We start from the raw sequence: 18,720 nt of genomic DNA on the forward strand, positions 1-18,720 counted from the left end.
ACACCGCTTCCCCCCCCCCCCCCCCCGACGACATTACACGTTGTGGTTTGCCTCTTTCTTGGTTTTTTTTTAATTCTGAAACTGGTGCAAACTCGGCTTGAAGGTGCGTGCATAAACAGCTGTCGTCGTCGCAGCCCGAGCCGCTCATCTTCTGCATGACGAGCGACTCGCGAAACACGACCTTTGTCATCGAGTGCTGCAAAGAGGATTTTTGCAATCGGGATCTGAAACCTCAGCTACACCCTCGCAACAAAGGTACAGTCAAACGACCTGGAAGTAGCGATGACTCTGCAGGTGGCTCAGGCTTTTGCTGCAGTTCACTTTGTTTCTTTCTCTCACTCTTTACTCACTTTCTTTTCTATCACTGTCTTCTCTATCTCCTTCATTGTAGCTACGATTCCCCACACCATTTTTCACAATTTTCACATTTTTCTATCTGCTAATCTTTTTCCTGCTACTGCAGACGTTGATTTTCGTTGGAACCAAAAATATTGTGTAGGTATATATTTAGTACATATAAATGTACTAGGGGTGGGTATGTATGTGTGTGCGTGCGTGTGCGTGTGCGTGTGCGCGCGCTTGTGTGTACATGTTATAAGAAATATATGTACATATATCTATATGTATATCTATGTATACTATACTGTATATAAATCTTAAGCCACCTACTAAATGAATATTTTGTTTTTACAAATGAGTAGATATTTAATGTTATTTTAAATCTGGTATTACATAGATATTGACGTTTTAAGATATGCTTAATTCGAAAATTGTCGATTATGAATAATTTGTGAAACAGGAATATCTACAAGTATTCGCATAAAGGAAATATTAAGAGATCCATTTTTATCTAAAACAATGTGAAAATACTCTCCACGTCATTTTGACAAGTAAATACATTGTAAGAAACATCTCTAAGAAGATTGTCAACTAGAAAGAAGTACAAATACATAAGTAACGCCATAAAATACTATCAAAGGATTTGAAAAGATTTTATGTAAGATCATGTGAAAATATTCTCTATAAAATATAATTGTTGTTGTCACTATCACTGCTACTATTCAGATTACTATTGTAAATGACCGAGATTTTCTATACAGTACTAAGTATAGATATATATGTATATGATAATATGTAATAATGCCGGAGAGCATCTTGTTAATTTAAAGTATCAATTACATTTTCATGCTGTTGACTCGTCCGCGTGTTTCCACCGATGCTTTAATATAATTATTTTATTACTTCCGATTCAATTCGAACGATAATTATTCGTCGCTCAGCAAACGCTCAGTACCCATCATTGTATCGCATCATAGCTCATGCCTAGTCAACCTCTTTCACTTTCTCCATCGCTATGGGTATTACATACATTATTATTATCATAGTATGTGCGCAGCATTAGCAGCATTAGCAGCAGTAGCAGCAACAGTAAATATTAACGATGTAAAAGATTGTACGAGTATGTACCTATAGTGGTACACGAAAATATTGCAACGCTTATCATAAAAGGCTTTCTTGTATACCCACACATATTCTGTATGTTATATAAAACATTTAGAGAAATTTCATTAATTCAAAACATTTCGAGCCACTTGATCTATATTTCTCCAACAGAATATTGTAAAAGGTCTTTGGCAAAATAAGCAATGCCAAAATGAGTAACTGAGATAGCCTATAGTAAGTTGACAGATATTTGACAATCTGTCATATTTCTAAAAATACTATTCCAGGTACTATTCCATATTTGGATATTTCCTTTATTGCATTAATATGTTAATCTCGTCTGTGCATTCCGTATATAAAGTTATTAATCTACTTATGTCCAAAGACAATTAGTTCAACAGCTATTTTAATTTGTATAAAATGTTATAAACTATGTCGTAAGATATATCGTATGCGAGACAAGCAGAATAAATATAAACGTAATGCTTTACATTTATTTCATCCGGTAGATTTCCCAAATTAAAAGACAAAATATCTGCTAAACTAATTGCTTCTCCATATAAATAGGTTAACAACTTTTTATGCAGAATGTCAAGAAGGCTTTTTCGAAAATTTTTAATATCCAAATTACATTGTTCTGTTCAAATTAACAGATTTGTACTTTTGTTTAAAACATTTTACTGGCAGATTATTGGAATTGTCTGAAAAATGGTGGTTAATCATAGACGGTCTTAGAGGATACATCCTGTATACACGCAACATAATATTTATATTAAACATATACATATATAATACATATATTTAACTTAATTATATATATTTAATATATTAATATAATAATAAAAGATATAATATTAATATAATAAAAAAAATTAAAATAATATATATATGTATATTAATTTAATTATAATATAATCATGATAATACATTCCAGAAATAGATAATATATATTATTTTTATTCATCTATTTATCATTAACTTCTACATTTTACTAACATTCACATATTGTTAACACAAACCGATCAAAGTGTTCACATACTTTTCGATGACAGTGTATCTTTATAGCTTTAGATTGAACTTTCTCAAATATCCAGGATTTTTTTATTCAAATACGTTACCGCCTGTCTCCTCTCTTGTTTTTTTACTGTTCAACATTTTTTTATTGCAGCACAGCCGATTGAAGAAATATAACAATAGCCTTTCCTTTTTTTTATTTCCCTTAATATTTTTTAATGTATTTATACTAATAAAATTTTAATACACGAATCGCAAAAGTTTATAATTGAAAAACGTGGAGATAAAAATAAATTATACTACCACTATAGTAGTGTTCTTTTAATTTAATGAAAAATTTCGTTTTTTGATATTTATAGATATAAAAAGTTATATAACGATGATGAATGGTTTTAAAAAGAAACAGTGTGAAAATGTTTGCCACCTATAGAGGTTCTAGTTACTTCAAGGTACTCTCCTCCTGCATATTTTCACTTACAATTGCACGAGGAGACCGCAAGTCTTCCCGAGTGAACTTAGAAAGCACCGGTAGCATGTTGCCATATACGAACCTCCCTGCACTCTCTAACGAAGATAAATATTGTAATGATATTGATAAACAGATTCTTTCGAAAGGTATATCTTTTGTAAATACATATTTCTTCTGAGTTTCTGTTAGAAAAAGGAGGTACAGACTTGCTCTGCTAGCCTTTCTTAATCTTCCTTCAATTTCATCCTTGTATATGTATATAATATCACACCAGTTCTAAGAGATTATGTAATATACGCGTTAATTTATCTTTCAGAGTCGTAGATAGATAATAACTTTAGAGCTCGAAGGGTCGGTGTGAGATACAATAATATTACATGAAAGCATTATCATTAAGAACATTTAAAAGTCAGTTGCTTGCAAAGAAGTATTATTCAATTGACGATACAATCGCGTAGATCTGTAATAATAATAATTTTTAATATTAATCGAAAGATTATACTATAAAGCTGTCAAAAATATTTAAAAAGATGCAGTAGGTGATTAGTTTAAGAATTAACTCTGTCTTTATTTATTTACTGTAGTTTTCTTTCTAGCGAATCAAGAAAAAATCATATAGACGAGCGCTTATCTTCTTGTGTTATCTTGTTTGGCGTATGCTGACTATATATCTCCACATCGTAATCAAACATATTTTTTGAGGAAGAGAACCTCTGTACATTTATTTAAAAATATCGTAATAGATAAAGTCTCGAAAATGCGCATGTGCAGCTTGATGATCATTTTTCACAAAAATAGGCCTAGCTCGTAAACTAATTATGAATAACATATTTTTAAATACTTTTGAAAGTTCACGTAAAAAAATTTACGCGATTCCATCGTCAATCGAATAATATTGGTTATTAGTCGGTAAATTTATTCGTCATGTTATAGTATGGTATTACCGGTAACAATAATTACGCATATTTTGTGTCGAATTGTTTTACTCGTGGCGTACTTAAATTTTTAACGCCGTTTAATCCCGTGAAAACGCGATCGAGGCTTCGATGTTGTGTTAGTGTTAACTCATTTAACGAGTGATTATCATCGAATGATGCTTACTTGCATTGTAATTTGGTTAGTTTATTATTCGCACTAAGTGTAAGTGGTCTTTAAGCTATCCGTGTTCTCAAGTGCTTTTTTTAAAGCGCAAAATGTTTATTGTAATCATTCGTACGATTCTCATACGTAAAATAAAATCTTGCACCCACGCTTCGTTTCCTTTTTTTTTTTTACCTTAGTAGCTATTATTATTTTCATCTCTGCACGCCCTTTCAATTTAATCTCTCCAATTCCTTTGTTCTTGTGAATTGTCTGAAGATGATGACGTAAAAGCATCCGAAAGGTAATCAACTTCAGTAGAACGAATTAAATTCCGTTTTTCTCCGATTTTAACAGAGAATCGATCTTAACTACCTATCCTCCGCGGCTTTTAAAACTCTATATACTGTATATATGTATATTTGTACTTGTATAATGTAGGTACATGTACTACTTCTCAGAGATTAAAAATGTTTGCTTTATACTGGTTTAATGGGAATATTCGCTGTAATTGAATATTGGCAAATGTTTCGTATGCTTTCTTTCTTCAAGAATATATCTAGATAATGTGCATTAAAAAGTACCTTGTTGCACAAGTGCTTGTTATACTATGATTGTATTAAAAAATTTCACGAGTCAACATTAAACATTGCGATAATTTCGTATCATGCCAAGTTCAAAACGACAAAAGTAGATTTAGAATAATAGAATTGACGCCGTCAATATCCATTTATGCGTTCGAGCAATGAAAAAAAATTATAAACTAATCATGTGAGTATCTTTCGACTTACATATCTTTTGTATAACGGTAGGTATAGCGGCTCACGAAAATGTCTTTATAAATATCTATATTATTATGTTACATAACATATTTTGACGTTTCATCAGATCAGCATTATAATGAGACTATGTTGTAAATCTTATGATTACATATATTGGTAAAGTTTGAAACAAATCTAGAAATATTTGGAAATATATGTATATGATATAGAAATTAAAAGATATTTAGTAAAAAAAAAGGTATGAATTTGTAGAGGTCACAAAAATATTTAAGCGGTGAATTTACATTGTATTAACATGCCTGAATATCAGTGGGAGCATCTTCAACAGGTACTTATTATTTATAACAATGTGTTGAAGATAAAATGATTCGAATTATGCTATATACACTAACTTTTTTTACTAAATATATGTTGCAATTTTAATACCTACGTACCTACACTTCGAGATCGGTTTTAAATTTTACCAATATAATTATGATAATCGCGTTGTATTATAATGTTAATGAAATTTTAAAAATTTTATATGTATAATATGCACAATATACTCACACATAATTATTTTCTATGATACGCGCCCAAATATTTTCGTGAATCGCCATACGTGTATAATAAACTAATTTTATTGAATCTCCCCTTTGAGAACCACGTCTTTCATGGGGTGCAGTGGTTCTTTTTCCTTTGTTGGAGAATTTACTGAAAGAGTGCGAAAAAAGAAATTACCGACGCAACGACGCGTCCGCAAAGAGCCTGAAGATAACGACGTTATGTTATAATATGGCCTCTTAACGGCCAAATTACCAAGCAAAAAAAAAAAAAAAAAAAGAAATGAAGAACCATGTGAATTAATGGCCGCGATCGTGAGTTATTAATGATTAATTCCCGAATTTATCTCGGTTGCCTGTTATTCGTTGGTGTGTTCTTCCGAATTTATAACTCTTGTAATAAGAGTAATTTATCACTTGGCCAACGAAGGCCATGAGAAAGAGTAGCAAAAGCGAAGAAAGAACAGGGAAAGAGCATTGACCAGCTGCGGCTCTCGTCTGTAATTTATTTACAATATCTTTACGCGCAGAATGACGCTGATACTTGATTTAAACGTAATTGATCTTGCTTGGAAATAAACAAAGAAAAATGAGCAAGTGGCCGTTCAATGCGGTGCCGTTACAAAAATTCTCCAAAAATATAATACATCTTTCTGCCTTAAATTACAATTACAATACGTCTCATAAATATAAAACTGCCGTAAAATCTTCAATATGAGAAAATTTGATTAGAATCATCTATGTGAAATCAAACATTTCAATTTATAAAAATTATTGTTATAATTTCATTTCATTGCGCTCTAAGCTCAATCTTTGTTTACATATATTTGTATAAAAAAGGTGTAACACGTTGCAAGAATTCATGTTCGATATTTTCAATAGCTTTTGTATTAGCAAGACTTATTTTTACAAGTAGCAGTTTCACCTCATCTCATATGCAAAAACTTCATTCCACATTTTCGACTTATTCTTTCGCCAGGAATTACCTTTTCTCTGACTGTACCTCGATTGTACAGACATCCTGCATAGGTATAACGAAATACATAATATGAATACGTATTTTATACAATAATAGACGCACAATACTGTTCTATGAAAATTAGCAATGGATTAACTTACACACTACCACGGTATAATCGGAGGTAAAAAGTTACAGTTATTTACGACACTTTTACGGAGGTAGTCATTGAGTAAAAGTTAATTTTTGTTTAAGTAGAAAACATCGATCGCTAAATTTTAAAGAGATTCTCTAAAAAATGAAATTATTAAAAAATAATAATATTTAAATGTTCTGGTTACGACTTAGGTATATCGATTATGTTAGAAATAATTACAACCTTTTTCATGATTGCTGATTAGTGGTAATCATTATCGACGACGGAAGTTGCTTTTAGCCAGCATCAACCAACGAATGCTTTCATTGTCGATAATAACGATTAATCGTTGCCAGTAACCAAAAAATATTAATCACTTATAATGATTATTCGTACACTTTTCAATTTGAGCAGTTATGATACCGCAGATTGTACATACATACCTACATATACATATGTATTAGATAAACAACACACAAAAATCGAAAGCTTTTCAGTGATTTTATACTTATGAGACGCAATGCATTATCTCTGAAATAATTGGATATAAAAATATCAGAAAATCACGACACGCTTGAAAATAAAAGCGTATACGTAACACCTAATAAAGGAATGAAAAGAGATCGAAATTTAACAAAAAAACGCTTTTCTTCCCTTTGATCGGAGATACGGTAAATATTCTGGTTCGGAAGTGATGTAAATTGTTCTCAGGTGTTATGATAAGGTGCGCTTCTTCCCGGCGCCCGAATACTCAGTCTGGTGCAAAGCGAATAACACGCTACACGGTCCAGGTGACGTGGAATACGCGGTCGCCTGCTGCGACCACTCCGACTTCTGCAATCGCGACCTAAGGCCCTCTTTTACTCCTCGCGAGTCCAGAGGTGGGCCATACTTCCGACTCGTCGATTACCTCGAACGAGGTACAGCTTCCGCAACCTCTGTTTCCTTCCAAGGTCGATCGACTATAGGCGAAAGCGAATGCACAATTCCTATGAAATTTGAAATTGTTAATCTGTTTGTTGTTCGGAGAAATTAATTTATTCGTTGTTTCGGTTTCGCGGCAAAATTCTCTCGACTTCACTCTTTCAAGTTGATCAAGTTGATAAATGCAATATGAGTACGAATTAACTGTACTTACACATGACACTACTTCGCTAACTATTAAAGAACAATTACGATCACATTTCTTTAGGTAGAATCTTAGCAAATAGCTAAGAAACAAGCGTAATTTTTTAACTTGATAATATATAAAAATAAAATGAAGAGAATAAAGGTATTAAAATTGATCGATGAACGAAAAAAAAAAAAAAAAAGAAAAATCGAAGTAAGTAAATATAACTTTTGATGTATTTGCGAGACGCGAATAATGAATTCTATCTTTGTCTTACATATTGTGGAAATATCTGTTTTCTTGCTGCTTAAATATAGATATCTATCTATGTATATTATATATTGGTATTATGATTAAACATGATGGTGATGTCGCGTCATGTGTCTAATTGTTGAATCAATAAAATCGGGGACAGAAACCAGAAATTTCGGCATAGTAAAAGAAGAACTGAACTAGTGCATATTGATCGATTTACATTTTCAAGGCGATAGTGACACACGATATTCAATATCTAACGCTGAAAGTTAAAAGTAATCAATATTATATATTCTTATCTTCATCAATAGATACTTTTGCGTAGAAATCGGCAAAAAAAAAATTATTTTAAATTGTAATAGTATATTCTTTTACTTACTGTAATCCTATCTAAATAAAGAGAATCTTCGCAACGACGACCTTGGAAAAACATGTGCGATAAAAATAGAATAAATATAAAAATGAAGTAAACAAAAAGAAAAAGAAAAAAAGAATTTTGGGCTTTTAATCATCGATTTTTGATGCTTTTTGTGAATTGTCTGGGTTCGGGTGATCATCTTTGTCACATACACATTACATGTCTATACATGTTCTTTGTAAGTATATACATGTTATCTTTGTTCATGCGTCCCGTTTCACTATATCGAGCTGACATAATGCAGCGACCGCGAAACGAAACACCGTGATTCGTTTACAGCCCGCGTTTCCCTTGTCAGAGAACTGTTTGCGAAGCTTGAAATTCAATATTTTGCACCGCTATTGTAAGGCCGCTGTTTCATTGCATAACCCGATGATACATTCTATTTACATTATGATAACTTACGTTCGTCTTTTGCAAATGTATCACGCGATTTATCTATGGTGAGTAACGAAAATATTAGAACGACGTATTAGGAAATAATTTACTATGGAAAAATTCTTGAAATAGATTTATGTTAGTACCTATATATTATATAGGTACATTCGCAAATATCTGCTAAATGTTCATAAAGTTAAAGTAGAATTCAATAATGTGCGAGCAAATTGCACATTTATTACGATCACTTTTATTTCACATTTTGTAGAAATAATATGTAATAACAGTATTCTAACATTATGTTGTAGAGTCCATAATATATGAATAGATATATGTATTTAGCCAATGGCCTAAGATAAAAAAGTTTGTTCAGTATGCCACTAATAGTACTTGAGAGTAAATGGAAACGAAAATTTAAGTGTCCAAATATTTTGCACAGTAGTCCAAGTAAATACTTGTAAATTATCGCAAGCATATTGAGCAACGATATAATGAAATTAATCGAACAGCATTTCGTTATTATCGGGATTTTTCACTATCTGCATAAGAAATTGTTATTGTTATTGTTCTGTGTCTTATTATTTCTACTATCTTGCTGCATATTCTTTCCGAGATTTTTGTTGAGATCAAATATTTGCAATATTTCTTTGCTGTTATACTTTTCTATTATGTTGTATAGCGAATCTTTAGTATCGCAACGAATTTATTTTTGTTGACATTTTAGTTAAAATTTTCCCTTGAAATTGTTTTGCTACATAAAATTAAACGATAGTAATTAAATATTCGATATCGAAAATTTTTTACTTTTTATCGTAAATTTCTCAGTTTTAATTTTTTTCTAACACAATTGTTAAAAAATAATAATTAAATATTCGATTGACCTTTCGACCTTTCATTTGAAATCCTTTCGTTCTGCTCTTCTTGCGACATAGAAATATTAAAAAACTTAAGAATTACGTGCTTAATTAATCATTTAACTTTTTATTTTCTGTTTCCATTTTCTTGTAACGTAAAACGTATTAAAAAATGAATTTATTATCGCGTTAGGTTTGAAATGTGCAAAACCATACTTGTGTGAAATTTCAAATAGTAGATTGTTCAAATAGCGATGTCGAACGGGGACATTGAAACGTCATTTAGAGAGAAATTGGAAAAATGAAGCTAGTACAACTGAAGGTAAAAGCCAAACATCTTCTCGTTTCATCGCCACGATTCGCCATTCTTTGTCACGAATGTCACGAATGTCACGATGCAACGACGATGACGATATGTTGCGTCATCAGATATGTAAGTACATAGATATGTATATGTCTATTGTCCACTGCCGGAGACAAGTCCCGCGAAAGGAATGCGGACCCAATTGGTTATTTCTGACAGACTCGACTCAATCGTAAAGATAAGCACGCGGAATGGCCGACAGTGTCACATATACTAATATTACAATATCCATATGTGAGCAATAGAGAGCAGTGCTCTCCTTACCCCTGTGCCACGCCATCCAGCGGGACTTGTTTCCAGCAGCCCAGTATACGTGATAGTAATGTGCGTGTAATAGTAGTGTACGGCGGTTATGGTCGCTATGCTATTGACTCTTATTACAAAAACGATGTTGTAAAAACGCGCTGTCAATGGAATAAAAGGAGAACCGCCTCACGCTTATCTCCGCCGAGCTGTTTCAAATACAGACTAGCTAAAAATATTTTGATTTGAAATGCAGTTTTTATTTTACATATATCTCGATCGTACGTTCGTCTCGAGTTTAATTATCACACATTCTCCATGTCGAGTGTCTTGGAGCAAGTGTCAGAAGGATATTTTATATAATAAGAATATTAACCTAGCTCAAAAATAAGTAATCTGTACAATTCACAAATAATTTTGCAATAATATAAAGTCGCAGTAAAGAGTAGAACTAGGTTAAATACATAGATAATAACTTATAAGAGGTTATAAAAAGATTCTGAAATAAAATTCAGATGATTCTCTTTTCAAAACTTCCTTTTAGGTTTGGAATAATTCTTAATTCTTTGCCATATATTTTATGCCGAACAGACTCGGATAAACTTAATGTTTCGTCTTGTTTGAATCATTTTAGTTCTAATATATCCACTTATATTAACACTAGATTTACGGGCATTTTGTATATACCTATCTCTACGAGCACCCATCAAATTGACGGATAAACGAAAATACGCATTTTTCTTTAAAAAAATCGATTTATTCAAATTAAGTATGAAAGGAACGATATTAGGCTTCACGTTTAAATAAATTATTAATAAATAAAAAGTCTTTTTTTTAAATTATCACTAAAAAAATAACAATAACATTAACACTAGGTTTACGGGACCCGCCAATTTGACGGATTTCGAACTTCGAAATGAAATATCTCAAAAAATCTTTCAAGAAGTTTTCCTCTTCACTATCCGAAGATCCTTCTGTCTCTCCACTTTCAGTGTATTCAGAACTTTCACTGTCAGCTTCGCTTTGGCCTAATTCATATTGATCTTCTACGGAGGTATCCTCAGAACAATCTTCATTGATGTTGACAATTTTATTCAATATCTTATTATATCTCCTGGACTTACTCATAATTGCTGGAAAAGGGGGATTGGTCAAAAAAAGAAAATACTGTGCCCAAATTCAATTATCCTATTGTAAATACTTACAATAAGCGGAGACAATAATGGGAAATGTCTACAATAACTGAAACTTTTGCACACTGTCTTTGAAAAACGATTACACTGTCTTTGAAAAACGGTTTGTTTCTGAAATCAGTTAGCCCGTCAATTCGACGGGTCCCGTAAAGATAGGTATACTACATACAGATTTCAAAAATTGGGAAGTCTAGGAAAAAATAATTTTGTGTATAAATTCTTTAGATGAAATGATTAATTTACGATGCAAAATGGTTAAAATTGGTGTTATGGTTTTTGAGATATTTCATTTCGAAGTTCGAAATCCGTCAAATTGACGGGTCCAGAAAACCTGGTGTTAAAAGTGCATCTCCTATCTGTAGTAAAATCGTCACAGTGCCAGAATATAAAATATCAAAATAATTAACGAAAATATGAAAAGACTATATTTTTAGGAATAATTGAGTAAATACCTAACATATATTGTATATTAAGCATAAAGTCTGATCTATTTGTAAAAGTTTGAATCAGCCTAGTCTTTAGGGTGAGTAGGATGAAACAAGTTTCCATCTTTTTACAGCCTCTTATTTATTCAAAATACAACTACACACATACGTTACACACAAGCGTTAATTCTATGTAAATTTTATTCCACCTAGATATAAATGATAAACAAAGTTTTCTCGATATACATACATATGTATATATAAGTACAGTTTATACAGCTTTTTAATGTATACGAAGTAATACAGGCTGCAGTTTCTATCCATAACTATACGTATATCATTTACCAGAAATATTACTCTATCAAATATATAGATATGTACATATCAATTTAACGCTCATTCCTTCAAAATACTTCAAATTCAAAAGTCATTCATTTAAACTTGCGAAGTCGAAATTTTGTTTTTCGCGAGAAAAATTATTTGTTATTAGTTATTAATAATAAAAATAGAATTTTTTCTTGCTTTCATAAAAAAAATATAATGTACGAAAATTTAAAGTCGATTTTACCGAGAACAAATTTATAGTTTATTTACCGTTTAGTCGATTAATAACTTATACAAGCATGGAAGGATTAACCATATCGTTTAAAAATATATACGTACTACTTTTTAGTTGTCTTTGGTCAATTATTTGAGTCGACATATCTGGGTAAATAAAAATGAGGATACAACCCTCATAACTATCTTATTCATTTACGATTTGGGAAGAGTATGCTACTGGCGTAACTGTCACGAATCGGACAAACAACCTCTCTATATACAATATATGTATGTATGTATGTATATATATAATATTATTGTCATTGGCAAGTGACCGATACATAAGCTTAACAATCGTATGAAAAGTAGATAGAAAGGAATGTAATGGAGAACAGGACGGCATGGCAAGGTTGAATAAAATGGACGACAACACGACACGCTGTACATAGAATAACGAAGCGTATTCGTACGATATTGACGGAGGGTTGATAGAACGTATCGAAAGCGGTGTTCATCGATTATACGGGTTCCACTAAATCCGAGGGAGAGTAAGCTAGTTATTCGAGTGAGCTTTCACTGCAACGATTTGTTTCGGTTCGGATATACGTCTGTAAATAGCGTTGCTCAGCAGGTATTTTTCTTTTTCATCTTCTCTTTCTTCTGTTTTTTATCAATATTATCGCCCGATCGTTATAATATAACGATTATTATTAAGTTATGTTATAACTACCAATCGATTGGGAAACTTGGCACATAAACATAGAATTATAGAAAAATTGGTTTACGTTCAGATAAAAATTTAATTTAGATTTAAATGTAAGATAGAATACGAGAACAGCGGCCTAATATTCATTAATCATTCACAGTGCGCTATATTTTCGAATTATTTTATGCTACAGTAATGATCTGTGAATTGCTACATTAATGCTATTATATTTGGCTATGGCTATTATAGTTGAAATTGTGATTTTAACGATGCGAATTACAGAAAATGTGGTTTTGAGAAATGCTTATATTTGTAGGAAAGTAACTCAATGACTTGGAATACTTAATTGAAAAATATAAAGATAGAAATGTATAAATAGACGAATAAATATATATATTGAAGAAGAATGAGAATAGTATTTAATTGTTGCATGGCACTAATGTCGCATCAACGTCAACGGTCGCTATTGCCATAGCCATAGGCACTAATGTGGCAAATGATGGCATTAAATCACTTTACTATTGTAAATGCAAGTTTTTGGATTTTCAGTACTTAGATAAACTTGTTTTGTAGTATTAAGCAGAAAATATTATTTAGTAAAAGTAAAAGTAACATGTAGTAGAATCAACTCGTTACATTGAAAGTAGTCTAAATGATCATTAATAAACCAAATATGTTTTATTGGTTATATGCTGCTACATACTTCTACATTCTATGCACAGAATTTCTTATTGTTATAAATGTAGATATATCTACTTTATTCTATGGTATTCTTTGCTTTTAATAAATTTTCTTAATAACAGGAATTTGCTTCTGCATCTTATAAACATAGATTTAATAATGCTCGTATTTTTTTAATAAAAAATTTATATATTTAATAATATTCAATAATACATTATTCGAAACAAGTGTGCCATTAAAAACTAGCAGTAACGAATAACAAAAACTTGTATTAGTATACAAAGAGATCCATTGCTAACCTAATAATTCACAGAAATTGTTTCCTCTGCAGAAAAGCACTCGTTGATCGATGAATTTCAACGATAAAGCAGTATTACAACATTTTCTAAAATTTTCTAAACAATCACGGAGTTGTTTGTTATATTTATGTACATAAACGGTTATGCAATAAAAAGAAAGTTCGATATTCGCGGAACATTTGACGCGTGAGATTGTATGCTTGGTTCAAAATGACATATATCGTGTATTACGGTCGATTTAAGGATGGGGGCACGAGTTCATGCACTAACATTACGCGTTAGCAAGATACTGGTTTTTGCCAATCTTCATCGGACATCCTCTGGACGTGCAATCATTCATCTGTGACTCGTCTGTCTCATCGTTATTCGTCATCTCATCGAATATCTCGTGGGAATCAATTTGATGCCTTATCGTGAAATTGCTAGATGGATGCTTCTTGCGCGGACGCCAGTTCTGTGATCGATCCGATTTCACGAATATTTGTTCCCTGTGGCGAAGCACAGCCGTTCGTTCCCATCATCTTTCCACTTCCCCTGCAGTATGCCTCGAAAAAATTGAAAATTACGGTAATAGTAAGGTGTGTAGGTATCTATAACATAATACAATAGATTCCTATATAGTTCCATTTGTTTTCAATATCAATATTCAACTCAATATCGATTATTTAATTTGGCTCAGAGTTTGATTCAAAAGCGCTTGTATCGAAATTTAAACGGAAAGCAACTTTTTGTTTTAAACTTCGATTCAAAGAAATTGTCCATTTTTAAATTTGCTACATAAATGATTTTTCCTTTCGTAATTTGGTTCTAAAATGATCATTCATTATTCATCTTTTAAGTCGACTCGAAAGCTAAAGCGATTATTCGCTTTGAAATTCGATCTATACTGTTTCAAATCTAATTCGAAGGTAATTCTCGATTTTTTCAAAAATATCAAACACTCCTAATAGAAATATTCCAAATTTAACCTCGTGTTCTTCCTAATGTGATCCGTGTGGTTTTTCGAAGAATAACCGATTAACAGCATCCGTATGAAGGAAATCATATTCTTTATGTAGCAGAATCAATCATCAGGTAAGTGAAGCTGGGAACAGTACGATACGATGATCCAGACATCGTGAAAGGAGCGTTGCATCTACATGATGACACGATGACTCATGCGCGGGTTCCGTCATCGTTGTACGAGTAGGTATATGCACTAACCGGACAGGTAATGCAAAGAATCGCTCGTTTTGACGTGATGGAAAGAGGCAGAATCATCGAGAGGATGTTATTTCATTATAGTATGTTGATACTTTCGATGCTTTATTCTCGATCGAATTCGTTATTTTTCTTTTCTTTTTTTTCTTTCTCTATACTTGTATCTATATAATACAGACTGATATGAAAAGAATAAGGTACGATACGAATCGTGTATCGATCGTTGAAGTATTTATAAAGAATTGGAAAAGAGTTTGTCCCTAGTCCTGACCTACTGACCTTCTGACATCTAATTGTAAACTACATGCTTCTGTTGATTTAAAGTTTAAACTAAGCTGTTGCAACTCATTGCTGTATACTTCTGGGTGTGCTCATCATTTAGCCTTAGCATGTTTCACGAAGATGTTTCTGCATCTCTGTTGTTTCCCAAGCTTAACACATGTACCTCTTGATTTTTATTCCGAAAATGGCTTCGCTGGCTTTTCAAATCATTCCAAGAAACCTGTTACGTTCAATCTATTGGATTCGTTTAACTTTGTTAGCTTGATCATACTTAGAGCTCGAGCTTGTTTTTTTTGTACAGTTGAATAGTTCAGTTTACAAACTATAACGTTTCACAACATTTTTCAACTTATCTTTAAATTGTCTCTAACTGATTAATATAAATTGATTCACGGGATATTTAGCTACGATAACAAATGTTAAATTTTTTTTTCATCGAGTTAAGAAGTCTTATTTATACACATAATTGTCTGTAGATACGTGTATACTAATTCAAATATTATAATAAATCTCCGTGTCTTTAGCTTGGTTATATATCGAATTGTTATTAAAAAAAACTATTTAGCAGTTAACTTAAAAATATGTTGGATAATAGAATAGAATAGAAAGATCAACACATCCACTACGGATCCAATATTCATTACCTATCTACGATACTGTAGACTGTAAGCTAATAGTTAATTTTCATGTAATCTTTCATGCAAATCTTTTCTATAATTTCATGATTTTCAATTTCACACTGAACGCGTTATTATCTAATTAATCCTGAATTTTGTTAAATTCTTTGAAACCTGACAGATTACAAAACCTTGACGTGGAACAAATAGTTTCAAAGGTACTAAATGAGAAATGAAAACATTTATAAAAACAGACAGTGACAAAACAGTAGAAGATTAAAAATGAATTTAAAACTTGTCAACATTCTATTTACTTTCGTTAAAAAAGATGTGTATTGTTATTTTATATTAGATAAGTATAATAATAGTAAAAAATTAGAAGGTCGAAAGTTAGCGATAAAACTATGGTTTGAACGTTTTATGTTTCTTGGAGTGATCTGTCGCGTAAATGATTCACTATAAAATGATAATGAAGTATTTGTTGGGGAAAGTGCGGTCGGGTGGCGATGACACGGCGTGGGTCACTTGGAAAATGGCCTTGATGATAGCAATGCCAATATGCGTGATCTGCGTGGTGGTTATGGTCATTTATCACGTGCGTAAGACCCCAGAAAGGCCAGGAAATAGCGATGATTCGCAGGAGGCACCAGATCGACCCATCCTGGGTGGTGTTACCATCAGGGATATGCTGGAAATGACTACCAGTGGTAGTGGCTCAGGTAGGTCAAATTAAAGTTCTATGTATATTAATCAAACTTGTTTAACTTTCGCTATGCACTAAATTCTATATTAATCAAGTTTCATTTTTCATGTTCACTATGTACCTAGCAATGGATATTTTATAACTAAATCAGATTTGTCTGCGAAAATAGATGTCACATTTAAATTTGTTTGCGTTGCTGAAAAGATGACTAGCGTAAGGAATGCGAGCTTGATTGGCTGTTTCGTATAAATTCTACACAATCATAAAGATAGCATGCGTATTGGCCGAAAGTGTCACATATATAAATAAAACAATACAGGGGAATACCATCGCCTTGCCCCCATCGCGTTAGTCTTCTTTTCAACAGTGCATAGTACATATATGTATATCGAATATAATTGCAAATTTAACAATAATTCAAACAGTGGATTGCTACCAGTTAGTCTGTTACTTCTTTTTATTTTACACGACACTCCATCTGGACTATAGTTGTATTGATATTAATTTCAAATACGTACATTAAAGTCCAGATCGAAGTTCCGACATTTATTTATATTATACTTTCCAAAAGTATATTTATTTCTTAAAAGTGTATTTCTTTCACAAAATTTCTTTGTATTGTAAACTGTAAACGGCTTTCAAGTGTACCAGGCGTGATGGCTATTCAATATAATCCAGTTACGATAAAATGCTGCGTGTGATGTGGGCCACGAAGAGATTAAACTGTCCTATTATTGTATCGTATTCTGTTTGAAACTCATACATTTTTACATAGAGAGTTTAACTACGAAAGGGTTCAATTATGTTGTTACTGTATCATATCCTATTTAGAATTCGTAAATTTTCATACAAAGCACATTATTAGTGTCGTGCACACGAGAGTCATTTTCAACTATACTGAAATTCGTGTTCTTCAATGCCCATCCTCTCCCAAGTAGGCCTGCCGCTTCTGGTACAGCGAAGCATAGCCCGCCAGATTCAGCTGGTGGAGACGATTGGAAAAGGTCGCTTCGGCGAGGTCTGGCGTGGTCGTTGGAGAGGTGAGAACGTTGCCGTGAAGATCTTCAGCTCGCGTGAAGAAAGGTCTTGGTTCAGGGAGGCCGAAATTTATCAGACGGTGATGCTCAGACACGATAATATCCTCGGCTTCATCGCAGCTGATAACAAAGGTAGGTACAAATTTGCATACAAGTGCATAAACATCGCGTCGAATTGGAATTCGAACAGTTTTAACTGTCGGTTACTTCACGACTAAACGACTAATTTAACGACTTTAACCTTTTTGAGACTAACGGATAATAATTACTCGTTAATTCGGATAGCAACGAATAAGAATTGGTTGCTAGATTATAATGAACATATTCCTTAGTGTTAAGTATACATGCTATGTATACTACATAGTAGAATTAAGTTATTATACAGTCAAGCTTTTTTCAATAAAATTTCCCTTGTAGACAGGGAAAGGAATGTATTGGATCTTCATATGGGATTATGATTATAGATATTATGGTTACTAAAATTTCCACATATCATGTACGGTGTAGGTATCTGATTTAGTAAGTGTAGCAATTTATTACTAGTTAATGCTTGTGAATTAACCAAGTATTTCATATATTCACTATACTTGTAAATTTTTCGCCCGATATAAGCTTCCACTACTACGGTCTCAAAGATAGCGTGGCTTTTCTTCGCTAAGAAATTTGTTATTAACATAAGTGGCTAGATCTCCAGTAGCGCTGAATGATTCTATTTATCTTAAGTCTTCGACCGTTTTTAATGCCGTATCGGATTCAGTTCCCCGTTTTAATATATTTTAATATTAGTATCTATTACTTGCTTATTGGAGCTTTTTAATGGTTCTAGTTATTCCATATTTAATGGAACTCTGTCTCAGGTTTGGGCAGGAGATCAGAACTCTCATCAGGTTTGGGTATGGTGTAAACGGTTAATGAGATTGTTCCCATTGTCTGTATATTCTTTGCCTATTTCCGATACATTTTCTAAAAAAACTGCATAGCTGCAAAGAG

General features: G+C 32.3%; 1 protein-coding gene across 5 annotated transcripts in view; it reads left to right on the forward strand.

Moving 5' to 3' along the window:
• The window catches only part of LOC100740693 (TGF-beta receptor type-1), a 70,057-nt gene that overhangs the window by 40,963 nt on the left and 10,374 nt on the right, over window positions 1–18,720 (forward strand). For 2 of the 5 annotated variants that reach the window (XM_033324831.1, XM_033324832.1), the window contains 2 exons: window positions 16,482–16,709; window positions 17,629–17,862. In XM_033324831.1, coding sequence (XP_033180722.1) covers window positions 16,482–16,709; window positions 17,629–17,862 — 462 coding nt within the window. Of the gene's footprint in view, window positions 1–7,135; window positions 7,345–16,481; window positions 16,710–17,628; window positions 17,863–18,720 lie in introns of all 5 variants that reach the window. The other 3 variants (XM_012394161.3, XM_003485679.4, XM_012394162.3) reach the window with 3 other exon arrangements.

This window comes from Bombus impatiens, unplaced genomic scaffold (genome assembly GCF_000188095.3).
Source record: "Bombus impatiens unplaced genomic scaffold, BIMP_2.2 scf_0075, whole genome shotgun sequence".
In the NCBI taxonomy this organism is placed as follows: domain Eukaryota; kingdom Metazoa; phylum Arthropoda; class Insecta; order Hymenoptera; family Apidae; genus Bombus; species Bombus impatiens.